General features: G+C 50.2%; 1 protein-coding gene across 11 annotated transcripts in view; it reads right to left on the bottom strand.

Annotated features, from left to right (window-relative positions):
* Positions 1–18,291, bottom strand: part of DTNB (dystrobrevin beta) — a 78,591-nt gene that overhangs the window by 30,054 nt on the left and 30,246 nt on the right. For 10 of the 11 annotated variants that reach the window (XM_044288878.1, XM_044288879.1, XM_044288876.1 and 7 more), the window contains exons 10-11: positions 11,307–11,431; positions 197–274 (exon numbers count right to left, since the gene is read on the bottom strand). In XM_044288878.1, the coding sequence (XP_044144813.1) occupies positions 197–274; positions 11,307–11,431 (203 nt within the window). The remainder of the gene's footprint in view (positions 1–196; positions 275–11,306; positions 11,432–18,291) is intronic. The other variant, XM_044288880.1, reaches the window with a different exon arrangement.

Raw genomic sequence — 18,291 nt, 5'->3', positions numbered from 1 at the left:
TATGGAGGCAGGTCCTGCAGTAATGATGTATACAGAACATTCACACCCTGTTATATATGGAGGCAGGTCCTGCAGTAATGATGTATACATAACATTCACACCCAGTTATATATGGACAGAGGTACTCCTATCTCATCATCCACCCCCGCTATATCCTGCTTGCACACATTACTGACTCATACAGACAGACAAGTACCTTTTAGTGGGCGTCGGGGCACCGGATGAGATGTGAGTGACCATAGCATCGTTCATGTTGGATAAAGGGTGAGGCGGGCTGAACATGACAAAAAGAAAGCAAAATTCAATGAACGAAAAACAAAATCAGAAGAGCGTTCATTCAGTATAATAATCGTCCATCACAGCAGCCACCAAGTGAGACTGCCATCACATGATCAGGCCGCCCATCACCGGGCAAATCTATTCCCTATCTACACTAGAACGGCGCGACGTCCGGTACGGTGTGCGTTCCGTTCTCTGTAAGAAAAACACACATAATACATAAGTAAAAAAAATATGCAGCCACTAATGGCAGCCAAAACAGAGCCCAGAATAAATCTGCATTGTTACGTAAAGCTACATACCCCCTCCCCAGTCCCTTCCTCCACTTGTACTGGGTCAGTGTTTACTGCATCTCTGGCATGCCATTCATGAATTAGGGGGCTCAGGATGAACAGCTGCATAGGTCTTACCCAATTAGGGCATTGCTGTACAAAAATGAATATAATTGATAGGATCTGCTTCTGACTAGAGGCTCTTATAGGAGCCATTAATAAAGCAGGACCTGCTGGCAGCACTGGAAAGAGTAAGCGCAGAGGGCGGTACAGAGGACAATTGGGAACATGGCATCCACTAAATGAGATGCTGGAAGGGGGCAGCGGTAACTCCAATGGAGGCAGAGCTTCTTTGGGACCTGTGGGGAAAGGGGGCACTGCAGAGTCCCTGTCACAAGTGCAGAACGCTAAAGGACCTGTGATGACGACAGTACAGGTCCTGCACCATCTAGTACAGGAACTGCACAAAGTACTGTGTAGTCGTTAGCTTAGGAAGGTGCATCTGCCGGGACCTGTGATGACATCATCACAGGCCCTTCAACGCCCAACAGCATGGAGAAGAACTGCAAGATAAGCTCTCCATTGATACTGTACACACTGCATCTATTATACCTCGTACCTCACATGTCAGTACACTGCTCTATATACTATATATCTGTACACACTGCATCTATTATACCTCGTACCTCACATGTCAGTACACTGCTCTATATACTATATATCTGTACACACTGCATCTATTATACGTTGTACCTCACAAAATCAGAAACTCTTTAGGGGGACAATGCTGCTGACAGTGGGGAGGAGGGTTGTCAGGGGACAATAATGCTGGGTATTTTGCACTTCATGAGGATATTTATTTGGCGTTGTCAGGGAAGGTATTTCGTGCTGCAATGTTGTATTTATATGGTGAAGTTGGGGAGGTAATTTGGCAATGCACGCTGGTATCAGACGCTGCTCGGAGCAATTATGGGCTGCATGGTGGTTGAGCTTTATCATGGTATGTGCTGCTGTTAGGGAGGGAAATGTATGTCCCCGACACGTGATTAGGCTCTTTTGTATTCCACTTTTATGTCCTTTCTTGTGTTGATTGTTTACATAGGGGCATGAACAAGTAAAGCAAAATTCCCCTCAGCAGCATGCATTGCACAACATTATATTTATGCAGTATCATGTGTGGCTGCTTTGTAATCCCAGTCCAGCCCTGATGGCACACAGCAGCAGGCACAGTTCATGGAGGAAGGGGAGGGGCCAGGAAGGGGGAGTGGGAGGGGCTATGGATGGCACATTGTATAACACGCAGCAGCAGGCACAGTTCATGGATGGGACATTGGGGCTGAATTTGGATTCTTGCTATGGGACCCAGTGATTTCTATGTACGCCCCTAAAGCGGGGAATATATTTACGGTCTAGCATTCGCGCCATATTCCATCAAAAAGCCACAACCATATATAACCAAATCACAAAAGTGCGCAAATTTGAGGAGGAAACGGCGCAAACATTGACAGAATGGATGAGCCCCATAATTCCTGATGTCCATGAGCACCGACTCTCTAGTGGAACTTGGGTGTATTTTTGTCTCTATTATGGCTGTAAATTCCAATCCAACTGCAGATCTAACGACCCCACTGATCCCCATTATCCTGAGGTCAATAGACACGACGCTGCATCGCGCTCCGAAATTTTCCCAGTCAAATCTTCAGCCGTTCAACAAAATGTGTTTTCTTTGGACCACGAACAAGGACCCATAAGAACCAGACAAGACCTGGGAACTAAATCAGATCTTTCAAAACAACCATGAGGAACTCTTGTGAAGATGAATCTGAGGAAAAAGCAGCCAACCGGGATCCAAGACCCGAACCGGCCAACCGGGATCCAAGACCCGAACCGGCCAACCGGGATCCAAGACCCGAACCGGCCAACCGGGATCCAAGACCCGAACCGGCCAACCGGGATCCAAGACCCGAACCGGCCAACCAAGAGCTTAGACCCAAACCGGCAAAGCGAGAGCCAATACCAAAACAAAACTAAACCCCAGAAGTGCTTACAAGGAGCAAGTCTACCAAAATGAATCATAGGAGGAATTTATATTTAGGGCGCCATATGTCGATGAGCAGGACGAGCCTCATATTCCATGACATAGGAGCACATTACTAGATAACGACTCAATGAAGAGGATGTGAGAGGAGGCAGACCTCGCCCTGGCACGTGTGTGAGCAGATGGGGGGTAGTGGTGGGATCTGGTGTATGAAGCACACCCTCCATGCGGCACAATAAGACAGTACATAGCACATCACAGAGTCCTGGAACATACAGGGTTAATCTAGTCAGACACTGTGCTGCAGGCACACACAGGGTTAACGGCGGGGGCACACAATGAGGCACACACCGGGTTAATGACAGGGGGCATACAATGAGGCACAGTGCCTCGCTGCAGGCACGCTCACCAATCATACACCAGGCAGAGATCACATCCGCGCCGCACACAAAGTTCTCATCCCGGGGAGGCACAGACCTGGCAGCTGTGAGGAGACGCCGCTCGCTCGCTCTGCATCCCCTACAATGTGCGGCGTCTCTAAGGAAACCACCGGTCATGTGACCGCGGGGATCGTTCCGGAGGGGAGAACAGGAGCGGCCACAAGGAGGAGAGAAAATGTACAACACTGATAGGCTGGCAGCCGTGCCCATCCACATCCAGAGCCGTGCCCATCCACATCCAGAGCCGTGCCCATCCACATCCAGAGCCATGTCCTAAATATGTGTACCCATCTACATACAGAGCAGTATCAGTGGTGCCCAGTCTATGCCCGCTCAGTGGCCCTTTCCTTGTGGATGTGGCGGCCCGTCCCCTCTGGTCCAATACAATATAAATGGAGAAGGTGGAGAAGCTGGCACCCTCCTCTGCCATGCCTGCCCCGTGCCAGTCTATACAATACAGGTGATATCTCAGACAAACAGTACAAGCCAGGGCGGCTCGGCCCGGATGACGTCTCCGCCCGGAGCTCCTCTGGGACCAGCAGACGAGGCCTCAGCTCTGTGGTAATATCGCAGCGCGGGCAGCAGAACATGGCGGGTACGCTCACGGCATCGCATTATCCTAATAAGAGTCTCAATCAGATTAGGAGCCAGGCACAGGCATTGTACCAGCCGCAACGCAGAGCTGTGTGCGCACCGAGACGGCGCAGGGGGAGGAGGTACCACAGGCGCACTGCGCATTACAATGGAGGCCGAGGTGCAACAGAGACACCAAAAAATACAACAAAAATTTACAAAACAATATAGAAGATAAATGACACGACAGGTAAAACAGGGGCACCAGGAAGCTCCACGGTGCGTACCTGCCCCGGGCACATACCTGGCCCGTCCCCGCAGCCTGCTAGGAGCACGGCGTACCCTGCTCTGACTAAGAGGGCTCCACATGTGAATGGGAGCAGCTGCTCACTGCTGGAGATGAGGGCATCTCATTAGACGCTGATGCCAGCCATGAGGTCGGCTGTGCCCAGAACGTGGGGCTCAATCAGTCAGCGCTGCATACACAAAAAAGTCTGAATCCTGAACAGTAAACCAGCTCCCTGAAATTCACAGCTGGGACTTTGTTACAGTGTAATGTGTCTGCTGTCTATAGTCACAACTGCAAGGAGTGTCAGCTGCTACTACCCTGGCCGGGCCCTGCTCTCTACAGGCCAGCACTGGTTAATCCTGCCTCCTGCGCACCTACAGCACCAGGACATTATATATAACCCTCATCATCCATCCATTATACGGTGACACCTACCATCCTGCACATATTATACAAGGACACCCACCATCCAGCACACGTTAAAACAGGACACCCATCATTCTGCACACATTAAACCAGGACACCCATCATTCTGCACGCACTATACCAGGACACCCATCATTCTGCACGCACTATACCAGGACACCCATCATTCTGCACGCACTATACCAGGACACCCATCATTCTGCACGCACTATACCAGGACACCCATCATTCTGCACGCACTATACCAGGACACCCATCATTCTGCACGCACTATACCAGGACACCCATCATTCTGCACGCACTATACCAGGACACCCATCATTCTGCACGCACTATACCAGGACACCCATCATTCTGCACGCACTATACCAGGACACCCATCATTCTGCACGCACTATACCAGGACACCCATCATTCTGCACGCACTATACCAGGACACCCATCATTCTGCACGCACTATACCAGGACATCCATCATTCTGCACGCACTATACCAGGACACCCATCATTCTGCACGCGTTCTACCAGGACACCCACCATCCTGCACACGTTAAAACAGGACACCCATCATTCTGCACGCACTATACCAGGACACCCATCATTCTGCACGCACTATACCAGGACACCCACCATCCAGCACACGTTAAAACAGGACACCCATCATTCTGCACACATTAAACCAGGACACCCATCATTCTGCACGCACTATACCAGGACACCCATCATTCTGCACGCACTATACCAGGACACCCATCATTCTGCACGCACTATACCAGGACACCCATCATTCTGCACGCACTATACCAGGACACCCATCATTCTGCACGCACTAAACCAGGACACCCATCATTCTGCACGCACTATACCAGGACACCCATCATTCTGCACGCATTATACCAGGACACCCATAATCCTGCACGCATAATTACATAATTTCGGTCCCACACCTTCCTTTAAGTTAACCCTGTACACACTGCACACAGTCATGTGAGACCTGTCCGTGCCGTCTCTTCCCCATCTGGAGATGTCGCCCTCTCTTACCTTCTCCTCCACATTCGTACAGACGCCTCAGGTCAAAGTCTACCCGCTCAGGTAATATTTTACAGACACTTAAAGGCCAGGGGTGTAAGTGTCCCTGTGTGATGGCGGGGACAGGGAACGTTACTGTGCCCCCCCCCCCCTTCACAGCAGTAAGTGCCAGCACGATCCCAATGCCCAAAGTAGCAGCCAAATTACATCTGGCCATGTTACTCCCTTTCCGTTTCTGCCACCATTTAGTAAACCAGAGTACGTTTCCTGCCGAGGTGTGAACGCCGTGTGCAGGAATGGCCTTATCTTTGCCGTTGGTCACTGACCCGCAGGGCGTGGACCAATTACAGCCATGTGCGCGCTGGTACCAGCACAGGAGACGTCGTAAACCCATTCATCCACATCATGCCCTGTACTCTGATGTAGGTGGTTCTAGGGGTGAGGCTCAGCGCTCGGAGGCAGTGCGGCACAATGTACTCCTCTCCCGCACCTATGGATAGCTCAAAAGACAACAAACCCCCCTCCTCCTGAGGGTCCAAATAAAGAACGCACGGCACAAGGACGGCCGTACTGTATGCACAAGGGCGATTTACTAAGAGCAGATGTGGGGATGGAGAGACACTGCCCAGAGCAACGCCCCAGTATACAGGCGAGACGCTGGAGCACATGTTCTTACGTGGCTGTGGATACGGCAGTCACTCCATCAATGCATTCATGCTCAGCACAGGGCGCAGTTATCAGCGCTACCCAGCTTCTTTCTGCCATGTTATCTCAGACATTGGTGGCATATCCTAGCGATGTGCCATCAATGTCAGATAGGTGCATGTCCCACCTCTGTGATCTGCTCCTATGTCCAGAACGGGGCCCCCAAAGTGAGGGAGAGGACTGCACGCATGTGCGGCAAGCTCTCCATTCACTGCTGTGGGAGTTCAGAAAATAGCTGAGCAGCTATCTTACACTGGTGGTGGCATATCCTTGCCGAGTGACGAATTATCCAAGGTCCATAGATAGAAGGCAGATGGATAAATAATCTTATGTCCCATCATTCCCATGATGACTCAAATCTTCTGCATCATGTAGGTGTCTCACCAATCTTGCTTCATGTCACCATCATTATCCCGCCCAAGGACTGCTAAGCTGTCAACGTGACAAGACCCATCAAGCTTCTTCATCATCATCTAACTGGATCCTGGTTCCAAGAGAAGTCCTTGACCTTTCCAAACCTCAATGCAAGCTGGAGATTAAACCATCTCTACCAGAATGTCTAAACCACCTGGAGATGCACCATGAGTGGGCTCTCAGACCACAGTAAGAGTCAGGGATGGTGGCATCGCCACTGTCCTCATTCCATTTGTTTGGCTTAGGAACAGATGTGGAGCATGTGGGTCTATCCAACAATCAGTTGGGTTCTGATGTCCAAAATTTCTGAAAATGTATTGGCATGAGAGGGCGACAAAATGATGAGAACAATGATGAGCCAAGACCCTACACAGAAGACCTTGTTAGGAGCAGAGGACATCTTACCCCCCAGTAAATGGGTCTTTAGTGGACTAGAAACAAATAAATCTTGGTCTGGCTCTTCAGGGGCGCAGTGAGACCCCATCACAGTCCCATTCCTAATCTCATTACAAGTAGGGTTGTGCTAGAGATGGGCACAAATCTATTGTAGACTTGTAAAATAATAGACCCTTTTTTTCCAGGAATGCAGCCGCAGAAAGAGTTTCTTTGGGATCAGATTCCCAATTCCCCAAAGGATACTAGTAGGAGAGGAAGTTCTGGTCAGGCGCAAAATCACTGGGAGAGCAGGTCATAGAAATAAAGAAGATTTGATCTCTTATAACCTGCTCTACCAGTGATTTTGCGCCTGACCAGAACTTCCTCTCCTAATCTCATTACAAGGGCTTTCCTCTGCCCATCATAGACATATCATTGTGCCCATGGACACTGCCTATGACAACTACAGTCTCATTTCTAAGTTCATCGTAGTCCCATTACAGGCCCCCCTCCTATACCCATCACAGCCCCCCCTCCTTTACCCATCACAGCCCCCATCATATCCCCCCTCCTATTTCCATTACAGGACCCCCTCCTATACCCATTACAGGACCCCCTCCTATACCCATTACAGGACCCCCTCCTATACCCCTTACAGGTCCCCTCCTGCGCCCATTACAGCCCCCTCCTATACCCATCACAGGACCCCCTCCTATACCCATCACAGGCCCCCCTCCTATACCCATCACAGGCCCCCCTCCTATACCCATTACAGGCCCCCCTCCTATACCCATCACAGGCCCCCCTCCTATACCCATCACAGGCCCCCCTCCTATACCCATCACAGGCCCCCCTCCTATACCCATCACAGGCCCCCCTCCTATACCCATCACAGGCCCCCCTCCTATACCCATCACAGGCCCCCCTCCTATACCCATCACAGGCCCCCCTCCTATACCCATCACAGGCCCCCCTCCTATACCCATCACAGGCCCCCCTCCTATACCCATCACAGGCCCCCCTCCTATACCCATCACAGGCCCCCCTCCTATACCCATCACAGGCCCCCCTCCTATACCCATCACAGGCCCCCCTCCTATACCCATCACAGGCCCCCCTCCTATACCCATCACAGGCCCCCCTCCTATACCCATCACAGGCCCCCCTCCTATACACATCACAGGCCCCCCTCCTATACCCATCACAGGCCCCCCTCCTATACCCATTACAGGCCCCCCTCCTATACCCATTACAGGCCCCCCTCCTATACCCATTACAGCCCCCCCTCCTATACCCATTACAGGCCCCCCTCCTATACCCATTACAGGCCCCCCCTCCTATACCCATTACAGGCCCCCCCTCCTATACCCATTACAGGCCCCCCTCCTATACCCATTACAGGCCCCCCTCCTATACCCATTACAGGCCCCCCTCCTATACCCATTACAGGCCCCCCTCCTATGCCCATTACAGCCCCCTCCTATGCCCATTACAGGCCCCCCGTCCTGAACCCATTACAGGCCCCCCCTCCTATACCCATCACAGGACCCCCTCCTATACCCATCACAGGACCCCCTCCTATACCCATTACAGGCCCCCTTCCTATACCCATTACAGGCCCCCCCTCCTATACCCATTACAGGCCCCCCTCCTATACCCATTACAGGCCCCCCTCCTATACCCATTACAGGCCCCCCCTCCTATACCCATTACAGGCCCCCCCTCCTATACCCATTACAGGCCCCCCTCCTATACCCATTACAGGCCCCCCTCCTATACCCATTACAGGCCCCCCTCCTATACCCATTACAGGCCCCCCTCCTATACCCATTACAGGCCCCCTCCTATACCCATTACAGGACCCCCTTCTATACCCATTACAGCCCCCCCCTCCTATACCCATTACAGCCCCCCCCTCCTATACCCATTACAGCCCCCCATCCTATGCCCATTACAGCCCCCTCCTATGCCCATTACAGGCCCCCCGTCCTGAACCCATTACAGGCCCCCCCCCCCTCCTATACCCATTACAGCCCCCCCTCCTATACCCATTACAGCCCCCCGTCCTATGCCCATTACAGCCCCCCGTCCTATGCCCATTACAGGCCCCCCCTCCTATACCCATTACAGGACCCCCTTCTATACCCATTACAGTCCCCCTCCTATACCCATTACAGCCCCCCCTCCTATGCCCATCACAGCCCCCATCTTTAGGCAGCTCTGCCACATAACCCCAGTGACCAGGTCTCACGTTTTCTGCTGATGAAGTAATTATTAAGATGCTACTTTGATGCCTCTGGTCCATCAGGTGCCAGTTATGCCGTATGTGCGCTCCTCTCCTGACCCTACAGATGTAGTCATGGGGCAGCGAGCAGTCATCCTGAATGGGAACGGCCATGTCTGGAGAAACGGCCCGGACCCATATTACGAGGAGAAGCAATAACCATCCTCATTATGAGACGTGGTAGACGCTCGTTAGGAGACGAGCCGCAGATGTTCTGTGCTAATTACACATAATGAGCAATGACACTAATCATAAAACAGGTGGAGAATGGGAGCTGCGCTCATCACAGATCCCCCAGTGCAGTATACCTGCCCCCGCCGGACAGTCATCCCACTCATTTATTGCCAAACATGCAGAAAGGGGCTGCAGAGACCTCCGCACCAGGGGGAGCAACGGGATCACAGGGAGCAGAGACCCAACAGAGCCCCCACCGGCACTGTGCCCCCCACCCCATCCTGCATTACATGGGCACTGATCTGAAGTACAGAAATTATCCTGTATTATACTCCAGAGCTGCACTCACAATTCTGCTGGTGCAGTCACTGTGTACATACATTACATTACTTATCCTGTACTGATCCTGAGTTACATCCTGTATTATACTCCAGAGCTGCACTCACTATTCTGCTGGTGCAGTCACTGTGTACATACATTACTTATCCTGTACTGATCCTGCGTTATATCCTGTATTATACTCCAGAGCTGCACTCACTATTCTGCTGGTGGAGTCACTGTGTACATACATTACTTATCCTGTACTGATCCTGAGTTATATCCTGTATTATACTCCAGAGCTGCACTCACTATTCTGCTGGTGCAGTCACTGTGTACATACATTACATTACTTATCCTGTACTGATCCTGAGTTACATCCTGTATTATACTCCAGAGCTGAACTCACTATTCTGCTGGTGCAGTCACTGTGTACATACATTACTTATCCTGTACTGATCCTGAGTTATATCCTGTATTATACTCCAGAGCTGCACTCACTATTCTGCTGGTGCAGTCACTGTGTACATACATTACATTGCTTGTAGTTCCAGAGTATAATACAGGATGTAACTCAGGATCAGTACAGGGTAAGTAATATATGTACACAGTGACTGCACCAGCAGAATAGTGAGTGCAGCTCTGGAGTATAATACAGGATGTAACTCAGGATCAGTACAGGATAAGTAATGTAATGTATGTACACAGTGACTCCACCAGCAGAATAGTGAGTGCAGCTCTGGAGTATAATACAGGATGTAACTCAGGATCAGTACAGGATAAGTAATGTATGTACACAGTGACTCCACCAGCAGAATAGTGAGTGCAGCTCTGTGCATGAGTGCAGCTCAGGATGTAACTCGGGATCAGTACATGGAGGCATACAGGTTCTGTATGGTGTCCTGCAGCACATTTGCCCACAGATGTTACGGCTGGGCCTGTAGATCCTGGTGACCGGGCAGCAGAGGAAGTGCAATCCTGAGGACACCTTCCCGGGAATCTCTTGCTGTGCAGGCGCTATCCTGCTGAGAAATGGAAGCCCTGCCATGAGAGGACCACATGTGGCGGCAGGATGCTGTCAGTGTTCTTATATCACTACTTACGACCATCCTGCTTCTCTCAGCCCAATGTTGCGCCCTCTCTCCAAGCCGTCAACTGGTCAAAATGTCGGCATCATAGAGGCAGGCAGAGCAGTCATTTCAACAAGAGGTACACTATCCAAAAGTAGCTGCTGAAAGCCTTTTTATAGGGCAGCCGGAGAAGCACTTGTACGCCCTCTTGTGGTAAGATGCAGTGTCTCATCAGATGATACAGTAATCATTTACATTTCTATCCTGGGGCGGTATTTTTGTTCTCAGTGAGTGTAATTACGTAAGGTTTCTACGCTGTAGCAGTTCGCGGCTGTTAACCGTTTCCGGCCACGTATGTGTAGGTCACGTGTGGGGAAGGTTCAGCTTTTCAACTAGAAGCAGCTGGAAATTATGGGAAAGAATCACAATGAAAATTGAGGGATTCATCCATTTTTAATTCTACAACTTTCAGATCAAAATGTGAGTGATCTCTTGTCATCATTGTGTCAGTCTACACTGCAGTTCTGGCATGCTATTCATAACCCAGGAAGGATTAGATGAACATGACACGCAGATATCGGTACAGGGCGACCCTGTCCCCTGGTATCATCCGGTACTCACACTATATGGGAGAGGTCCAGCGGCTTCTCGGGGTGCTCCGGGAACACCGGCTGCGGCGGTTCTCTGCTGGGGACGCAGCCAAGGGATTTACTGATCGCGTGACTCAACTTTTTCGCCGGTGACTTCTGGGAATAGAGAAAACACAGAGAAAATGTCAGACAGGAGCTTCCATATGTGGAGGTCAACTACCACCTGCTGCCACTACTACTACTACACCCACCTGATGCTGTCACTACTACCACCAACACCTGCTGCCACTACTACTACACCCACCTGATGCTGTCACTACTACCACCAACACCTGCTGCCACTACTACTACACCCACCTGATGCTGTCACTACTACCACCAACACCTGCTGCCACTACTACTACACCCACCTGATGCTGCCACTACTACCACCAACACCTGCTGCTGCCACTACTACACCCACCTGCTGCTGCCACTACTACACCCACCTGCTGCCACTACTACCACCAACACCTGCTGTCACCGCTCCTACTACACCCACCTGCTGCCACTACTACACCCACCTTCTGTCGCAACTACTACACCCACCTGCTGCCACTACTAATCGCTGCTGCTTATACTACCACCACCTGCTGCCACTACTACCACCACCATCTTGCAACACTACTTGCTGCTACTACCACCACTATCTATTTCCACTACTACTACCACCACCACCACTTGCTGCCACTACTACCACCACCACTATCTATTGCCACTACCACCACCACCACTATCTATTGCCACTACCACCACCACTATCTATTGCCACTACTACCACCACCACTATCTATTGCCACTACCACCACCACTATCTATTTCCACTACTACTACCACCACCACCTATTGCCACTACTACTACCACCACCACCACTTGCTGCCACTACTACCACCACCACTATCTATTGCCACTACCACCACCACCACTATCTATTGCCACTACCACCACCACTATCTATTGCCACTACTACCACCACCACTATCTATTGCCACTACCACCACCACTATCTATTGCCACTACCACCACCACTATCTATTGCCACTACTACCACCACTATCTATTGCCACTACTACCACCACTATCTATTGCCACTACTACTACCACCACCACCACTATCTATTGCCACTACTACTACCACTATCACCACCATCTGCTGCCACTACTACCACCATCTGCTGCCACCCACTACCAGCCATTGTGGTGAAACAAAATGAAAAGTATGAATCCAAATAATGCCATGGGGTCCATGACAGGTAACAATGGAGGGCAGCAACTCTGGAGAGGGGCAGGATGGGCGACCACAGAGGGTAAAGAAGATAGAACGGGAGACTTTGGGGTGAGGTGCTGCAATAATCCATGGCTGCACCACGCAGGGTTAACCATGGCTTCAGCGTGTAGCAGCAGCTTAGTGTATGAGGAGACAATGCGGCACATTCAGCGGCAGCACTCGCTCCTCGCTATAAGTGTCCCTGACCCCGGAGCCGCTCTCCACACAATAGTCCCATGACGCATCCGTATATAACGAAAGCGGTGATACAGAGAGGCGGTATAATCTAAGAACACGGCGTCCTGCGGGGAGGAACCAGCAGCCAGTACTGGGGTACACAACCTGAGGCGCCCCCCCACTTCCCAACAAAAGGCCAAGATTAGGTCCACAGCCCTGGCCAGTCACTTCATACTATATCTCTGTACAAGCTGGAGCTCTGGCTGTCTGATACACAGCAACAAACCCTCTGCACAGCCATAGAGGTGACTGATAAAAGCCTGCCTGCAGACACCACTAGGGGGAGCTCTCTACACACAGAGATATACATCCACCACTAGAGGGAGCTCACTACATACAGATTATACAGCCACCAATAGAGGGAGCTCTCTACATACAGATATATACATCCACCACTAGAGGGAGCTCACTACATACAGATTATACATCCACCACTAGAGGGAGCTGACTACATACAGATTATACATCCACCACTAGAGGGAGCTCACTACATACAGATTATACAGCCACCAATAGAGGGAGCTCTCTACATACAGATATATACATCCACCACTAGAGGGAGCTCACTACATACAGATTATACATCCACCACTAGAGGGAGCTGACTACATACAGATATATACATCCACCACTAGAGGGAGCTCACTACATACAGATTATACATCCACCACTAGAGGGAGCTCACTACATACAGATTATACATCCACCACTAGAGGGAGCTGACTACATACAGATATATACATCCACCACTAGAGGGAGCTCACTACATACAGATATATACATCCACCACTAGAGGGAGCTCACTACATATAGATATATACAGCCACCACTAGAGGGAGCTCACTACATACAGATTATGCAGCCACCACTAGGGGGAGCTCACTACATACAGATTATACAGCCACCACTAGAGGGAGCTCACTACATACAGATCATACAGCCACCACTAGAGGGAGCTCACTACATACATATTTATACAGCCACCACTAGGGGGAGCTCAGGAGATTACTGCATACAGACATATACAGCCACTACTAGAGGGAGCTCAGGAGATTACTGCATACAGATATATACAGCCACCACTAGAGGGAGCTCAGGAGATTACTACATAAAGATATATACAGCCACCACTAGAGGGAGCGCACTACATACAGATATATACAGCCACCACTAGGGGGAGCTCAGGAGATTACTGCATACAGATATATACAGCCACCACTAGAGGGAGTTTAGGAGATTACTACATACAGGTATATACAGCCACTACTAGAGGGAGCTCAGGAGATTACTACATACAGATATATACAGCCACCACTAGGGGGAGCTCAGGAGATTACTACATACAGATATATACAGCCACCACTAGAGGGAACTCAGGAGATTACTACATACAGATATATACAGCCACTACTAGAGGGAGCTCAGGAGATTACTGCATACAGACATATAATGCCACCACTAGAGGGAGCTCAGGAGATTACTACATACAGATATATACAGCCACTACTAGAGGGAGCTCAGGAGATTACTACATACAGATATATACAGCCACCACTAGAGTGTCACGGCCATGGCTATGACCGTGACTCTTCAACCGCATGCGATTGTCAGCGGTTTGGTTTTGTTGTCAATCACAGGTGAGGGCAGTGGTATTTGCCTCACCTGTGGTTGCCGCTGACAACGTATGTATGTGGCAGCTTTCCTGCTGTGCATGCGGTTGCACCTAGCAACCTCTATGTTAGGTGTGTGTATTGTGTTCACTGTGTTGTATGTCTGTGTGCACTCTGTGTAGTATGTGTGGTGTGCACTGACACTCTTCCTGCACTGTGGTTGCCCGTGGCAACGTCTGGCTGTCTGTACATGTGGTGGCAGTGTCCCGGCCTCCGGGCTATCTCCCAGGACACGGTTGCCACCCATGTCGTTGCCAGCGGCAACAACCACAGTGTGTTGCTACTGTTGGACACTTCCCCTTTATGCGAGTTTCCCTTCTGTGGTGCTGGAAGGGTTAACTCCCTTCCCAGTGTGTGTGTGATGTCACTGGGTGTGTCCGACTGTGGGGTTTGGCTTCTTGGCCTATCTAGCCTTGGTGTTTGGCATGGCTCAGTAGGTTGCTTCAGTCATGCTTGGCTGGAGCAGCCTCCTGTGCATATTACCTGCCAGTGAGAGCCACCCCTGTGGTCATAAAGATTTAAAGAGAATGTCGCTTTATGTTTATGTCTTGCTGTGTGTTGATGTTGTATGTTATATTCTGTTGGGACCTTCCTATGTGTTTTGGTGCAGCTTACGGTTCTGGATTCCTGTTAGCTCAGGGATCCAGTCAGCAAGGCTGTGGCAGGTTGGTGGAACTTCTTGTTCGCCTGCCATTCCCGTAAAGCTGTTTGTGTTCTCCTTGTCCCAGCAGCTTGGCCATGGAGACTCCTGCTCCTCCGTACTTTGGAGGAGTGGGTCGTCTTACCCAGCTCCTAGCTCAGGGATCTGCGGAGGGTAAGTCAGGGCTCCGAGGTTCCTGCGCATGGGTCCTCCTACCTTTAAGGTCGGCCCATGCAGGTAGGAGTTAGGGTCAGGTTAGGGATGCTTTGAGGAGGTGACCTGCTCCCTATCCTGTTCTCCTGGCCGAGCAGCCACAACATCATCTGGCATCACACGGCTGAGGGTTTCCCCCATCCTCAGCCGTGACATAGAGGGAGCTCAGGAGATTACTACATACAGATATATACAGCCACCACTAGAGGGAGCTCAGGAGATTACTGCATACAGACATATAATGCCACCACTAGAGGGAGCTCAGGAGATTACTGCATACAGACATATACAGCCACCACTAGAGGGAGCTCAGGAGATTACTGCATACAGACATATACAGCCACCACTAGAGGGAGCTCAGGAGATCACTACATACAGATATATACAGCCACCACTAGAGGGAGCTCAGGAGATTACTACATACAGACATATACAGCCACCACTAGAGGGAGCCCAGGAGATTACTGCATACAGATATATACAGCCACCACTAGAGGGAGCTCAGGAGATTACTACATACAGACATATACAGCCACCACTAGAGGGAGCTCAGGAGATCACTACATACAGATATATACAGCCACCACTAGAGGGAGCTCAGGAGATTACTACATACAGATATATACAGCCACCACTAGAGGGAGCTCAGGAGATCACTACATACAGATATATACAGCCACCACTAGAGGGAGCTCACTATATACAGATAATACAGCCACCACTAGGGGGAGCACAGTATATACAGATAATACAGCCACCACTAGGGGGAGCACAGTATATACAGATATATATCCACCACTAGAGGGAGCACACCAAATATAGATTATACAACTCCCTTTGAACTCCATAAGGGCTCTTTCACACTTGCGTTGTCCGGATGCGGCGTGTACTCCATTTGCCGGAATTACACGCCGGATCCGGAAAAACGCAAGTGTACTGAAAGCATTTGAAGACGGATCAGTCTTCAAAATGCGTTTAGTGTTACTATGGCAGCCAGGACACTATTAAAGTCCTGGTTGCCATAGTAGGAGCGGGGAGTGGGGGAGCAGTATACTTACCGTCCATGCGGCTCCCGGGGCGCTCCAGAATGACGTCAGAGCGCCCCATGCGCATGGATGAGGTGTCCATGCGATCACGTCATCCATGCGCGTGGGGCGCCCTGACGTCACTCTGGAGCGCCCCAGGAGCCGCACGGATGGCAAGTATACTGCTCCCCCGCTCCCCACTACACTTTACCATGGCTGCCAGGACTTTAGCGTCCCGGCAGCCATGGTAACCATTCAGAAAAAGCTAAACGTCGGATCCTGCAATGCGCCGAAACGACGTTTAGCTTAAGGCCAGATCCGGATCAATGCCTTTCAATGGGCATTGATTCCGGATCCGGCCTTGCTGCAGGTCTTCAGGATTATTGGCCGGAGCAAAAAGCGCAGCATGCTGCGGTATTTTCTCCGGGCCGGAACTGAAGACATCTTGATGCATCCTGAACGGATTTCTCTCCATTCAGAATGCATGGGGATAATCCTGATCAGGATTCTTCCGGTATAGAGCCCCGACGACGGAACTCAGTGCCGGAAGAAAAGAACGCAAGTGTGAAAGGGGCCTAATAAAGCAGTGTGCAGTGAGCGCCCCCTGTTGGTAAATAATAATTCATCAGAGCAGCTGGCTGACAACTATGGGAGCTGCTATAGCGGTTGTCACTCTACAGAATCAGATCACAGTTGTTCCATACAGATGAAGACAAAATCATCCACACCAACGGCCCATAACCCTCATCAGAGTGACGTGCTGCCAGGGTACCCGCTGCCACACACTGAGCTCTGCATTATCTGGAGTGTAATAGACCTCGGTGGGACGTTTTGGATTTCTGTCTGGATGTGATGATTATATAGTTATAATTTACAGAGGTTCGAGCCGGGTCATTATACAGATCAGCGGCACCGCGCAAATGCTGCACAAGAAGAGTACGTTCACAGAGGTTCCTTCTACTGTGACAAGTGATTAAAGTGTAAAAAGAGGTTCTGCAGCAGCTGCAGCATGAACAGTGCAATAGCATTCATAGTATCACAGGATACACACCTCAGCTGCTGCAGAACCTCATGATCTCAGGTACAGGAGGATGACAGCGCCTGCTCTGTGATCTGCTGCCCTCTGCTGGCAGTGTGGGGAAGTGACTCATCGCAGAAATCTAATACAGTTACATCCTGGTAATCCGGCACAATGCTGACTCCAGACCATCAGGTGCCTACAGTGCCTTGCAAAAGTATTCACCCCCCCTTGACTTTTTTTATATTTTGTTACATTACAGCCTTAAGTTCAAAGTTTTGTTAATCTGAACTGTATGTGATGGATCAGAACACAATCGTCTAAGTCGGTGAAGTGAAATGAGAAAAATATATAAAACTATTGTTTAGAAATAGAAAACAGAAAATTGCCCCGTGCGTATGTATTCACCCCCTTTGTTAGGAAGCCCATAAAAAGCTCTGGTGCAACCAATTACCTTCAGAAGTCACATGATGTCACTTGTGTGCAATCCAAGTGTCACATGATCTGTCATTACATATACACACCAGAGGATGCAACACCTAAGCAAGAGACATCACTAACCAAACACTGCCATGAAGACCAGGGAACTCTCCAAACAAGTAAGGGACAATGGTGTTGAGAAGTACAAGTCAGGGTTAGGTTATAAAAAAAAATACCCAAATCTTTGATGATCCCCAGGAGCACCATCAAATCTATCATAACCAAATGGAAAGAACATGGCACAACAGCAAACCTGCCAAGAGACGGCCGCCCACCAAAACAGGGCAAGGAGGGCATTAATCAGAGAGGCAGCACAGAGACCTGAGGTGACCCTGGAGGAGCTGCAGAGTTCTGCAAGGAGGAATGGGCAAAAGTCCCACTGGTGAGATGTGGCAACTGCTCAGAGACTTATCCAAAGCGACTTGG

Source organism: Bufo gargarizans, chromosome 4, assembly GCF_014858855.1.
Source record: "Bufo gargarizans isolate SCDJY-AF-19 chromosome 4, ASM1485885v1, whole genome shotgun sequence".
Lineage (NCBI taxonomy): Eukaryota > Metazoa > Chordata > Amphibia > Anura > Bufonidae > Bufo > Bufo gargarizans.
The sequence above is the reverse complement of the archived record's forward strand: the minus strand, read 5'-3'. Positions and strand labels throughout refer to the sequence as shown.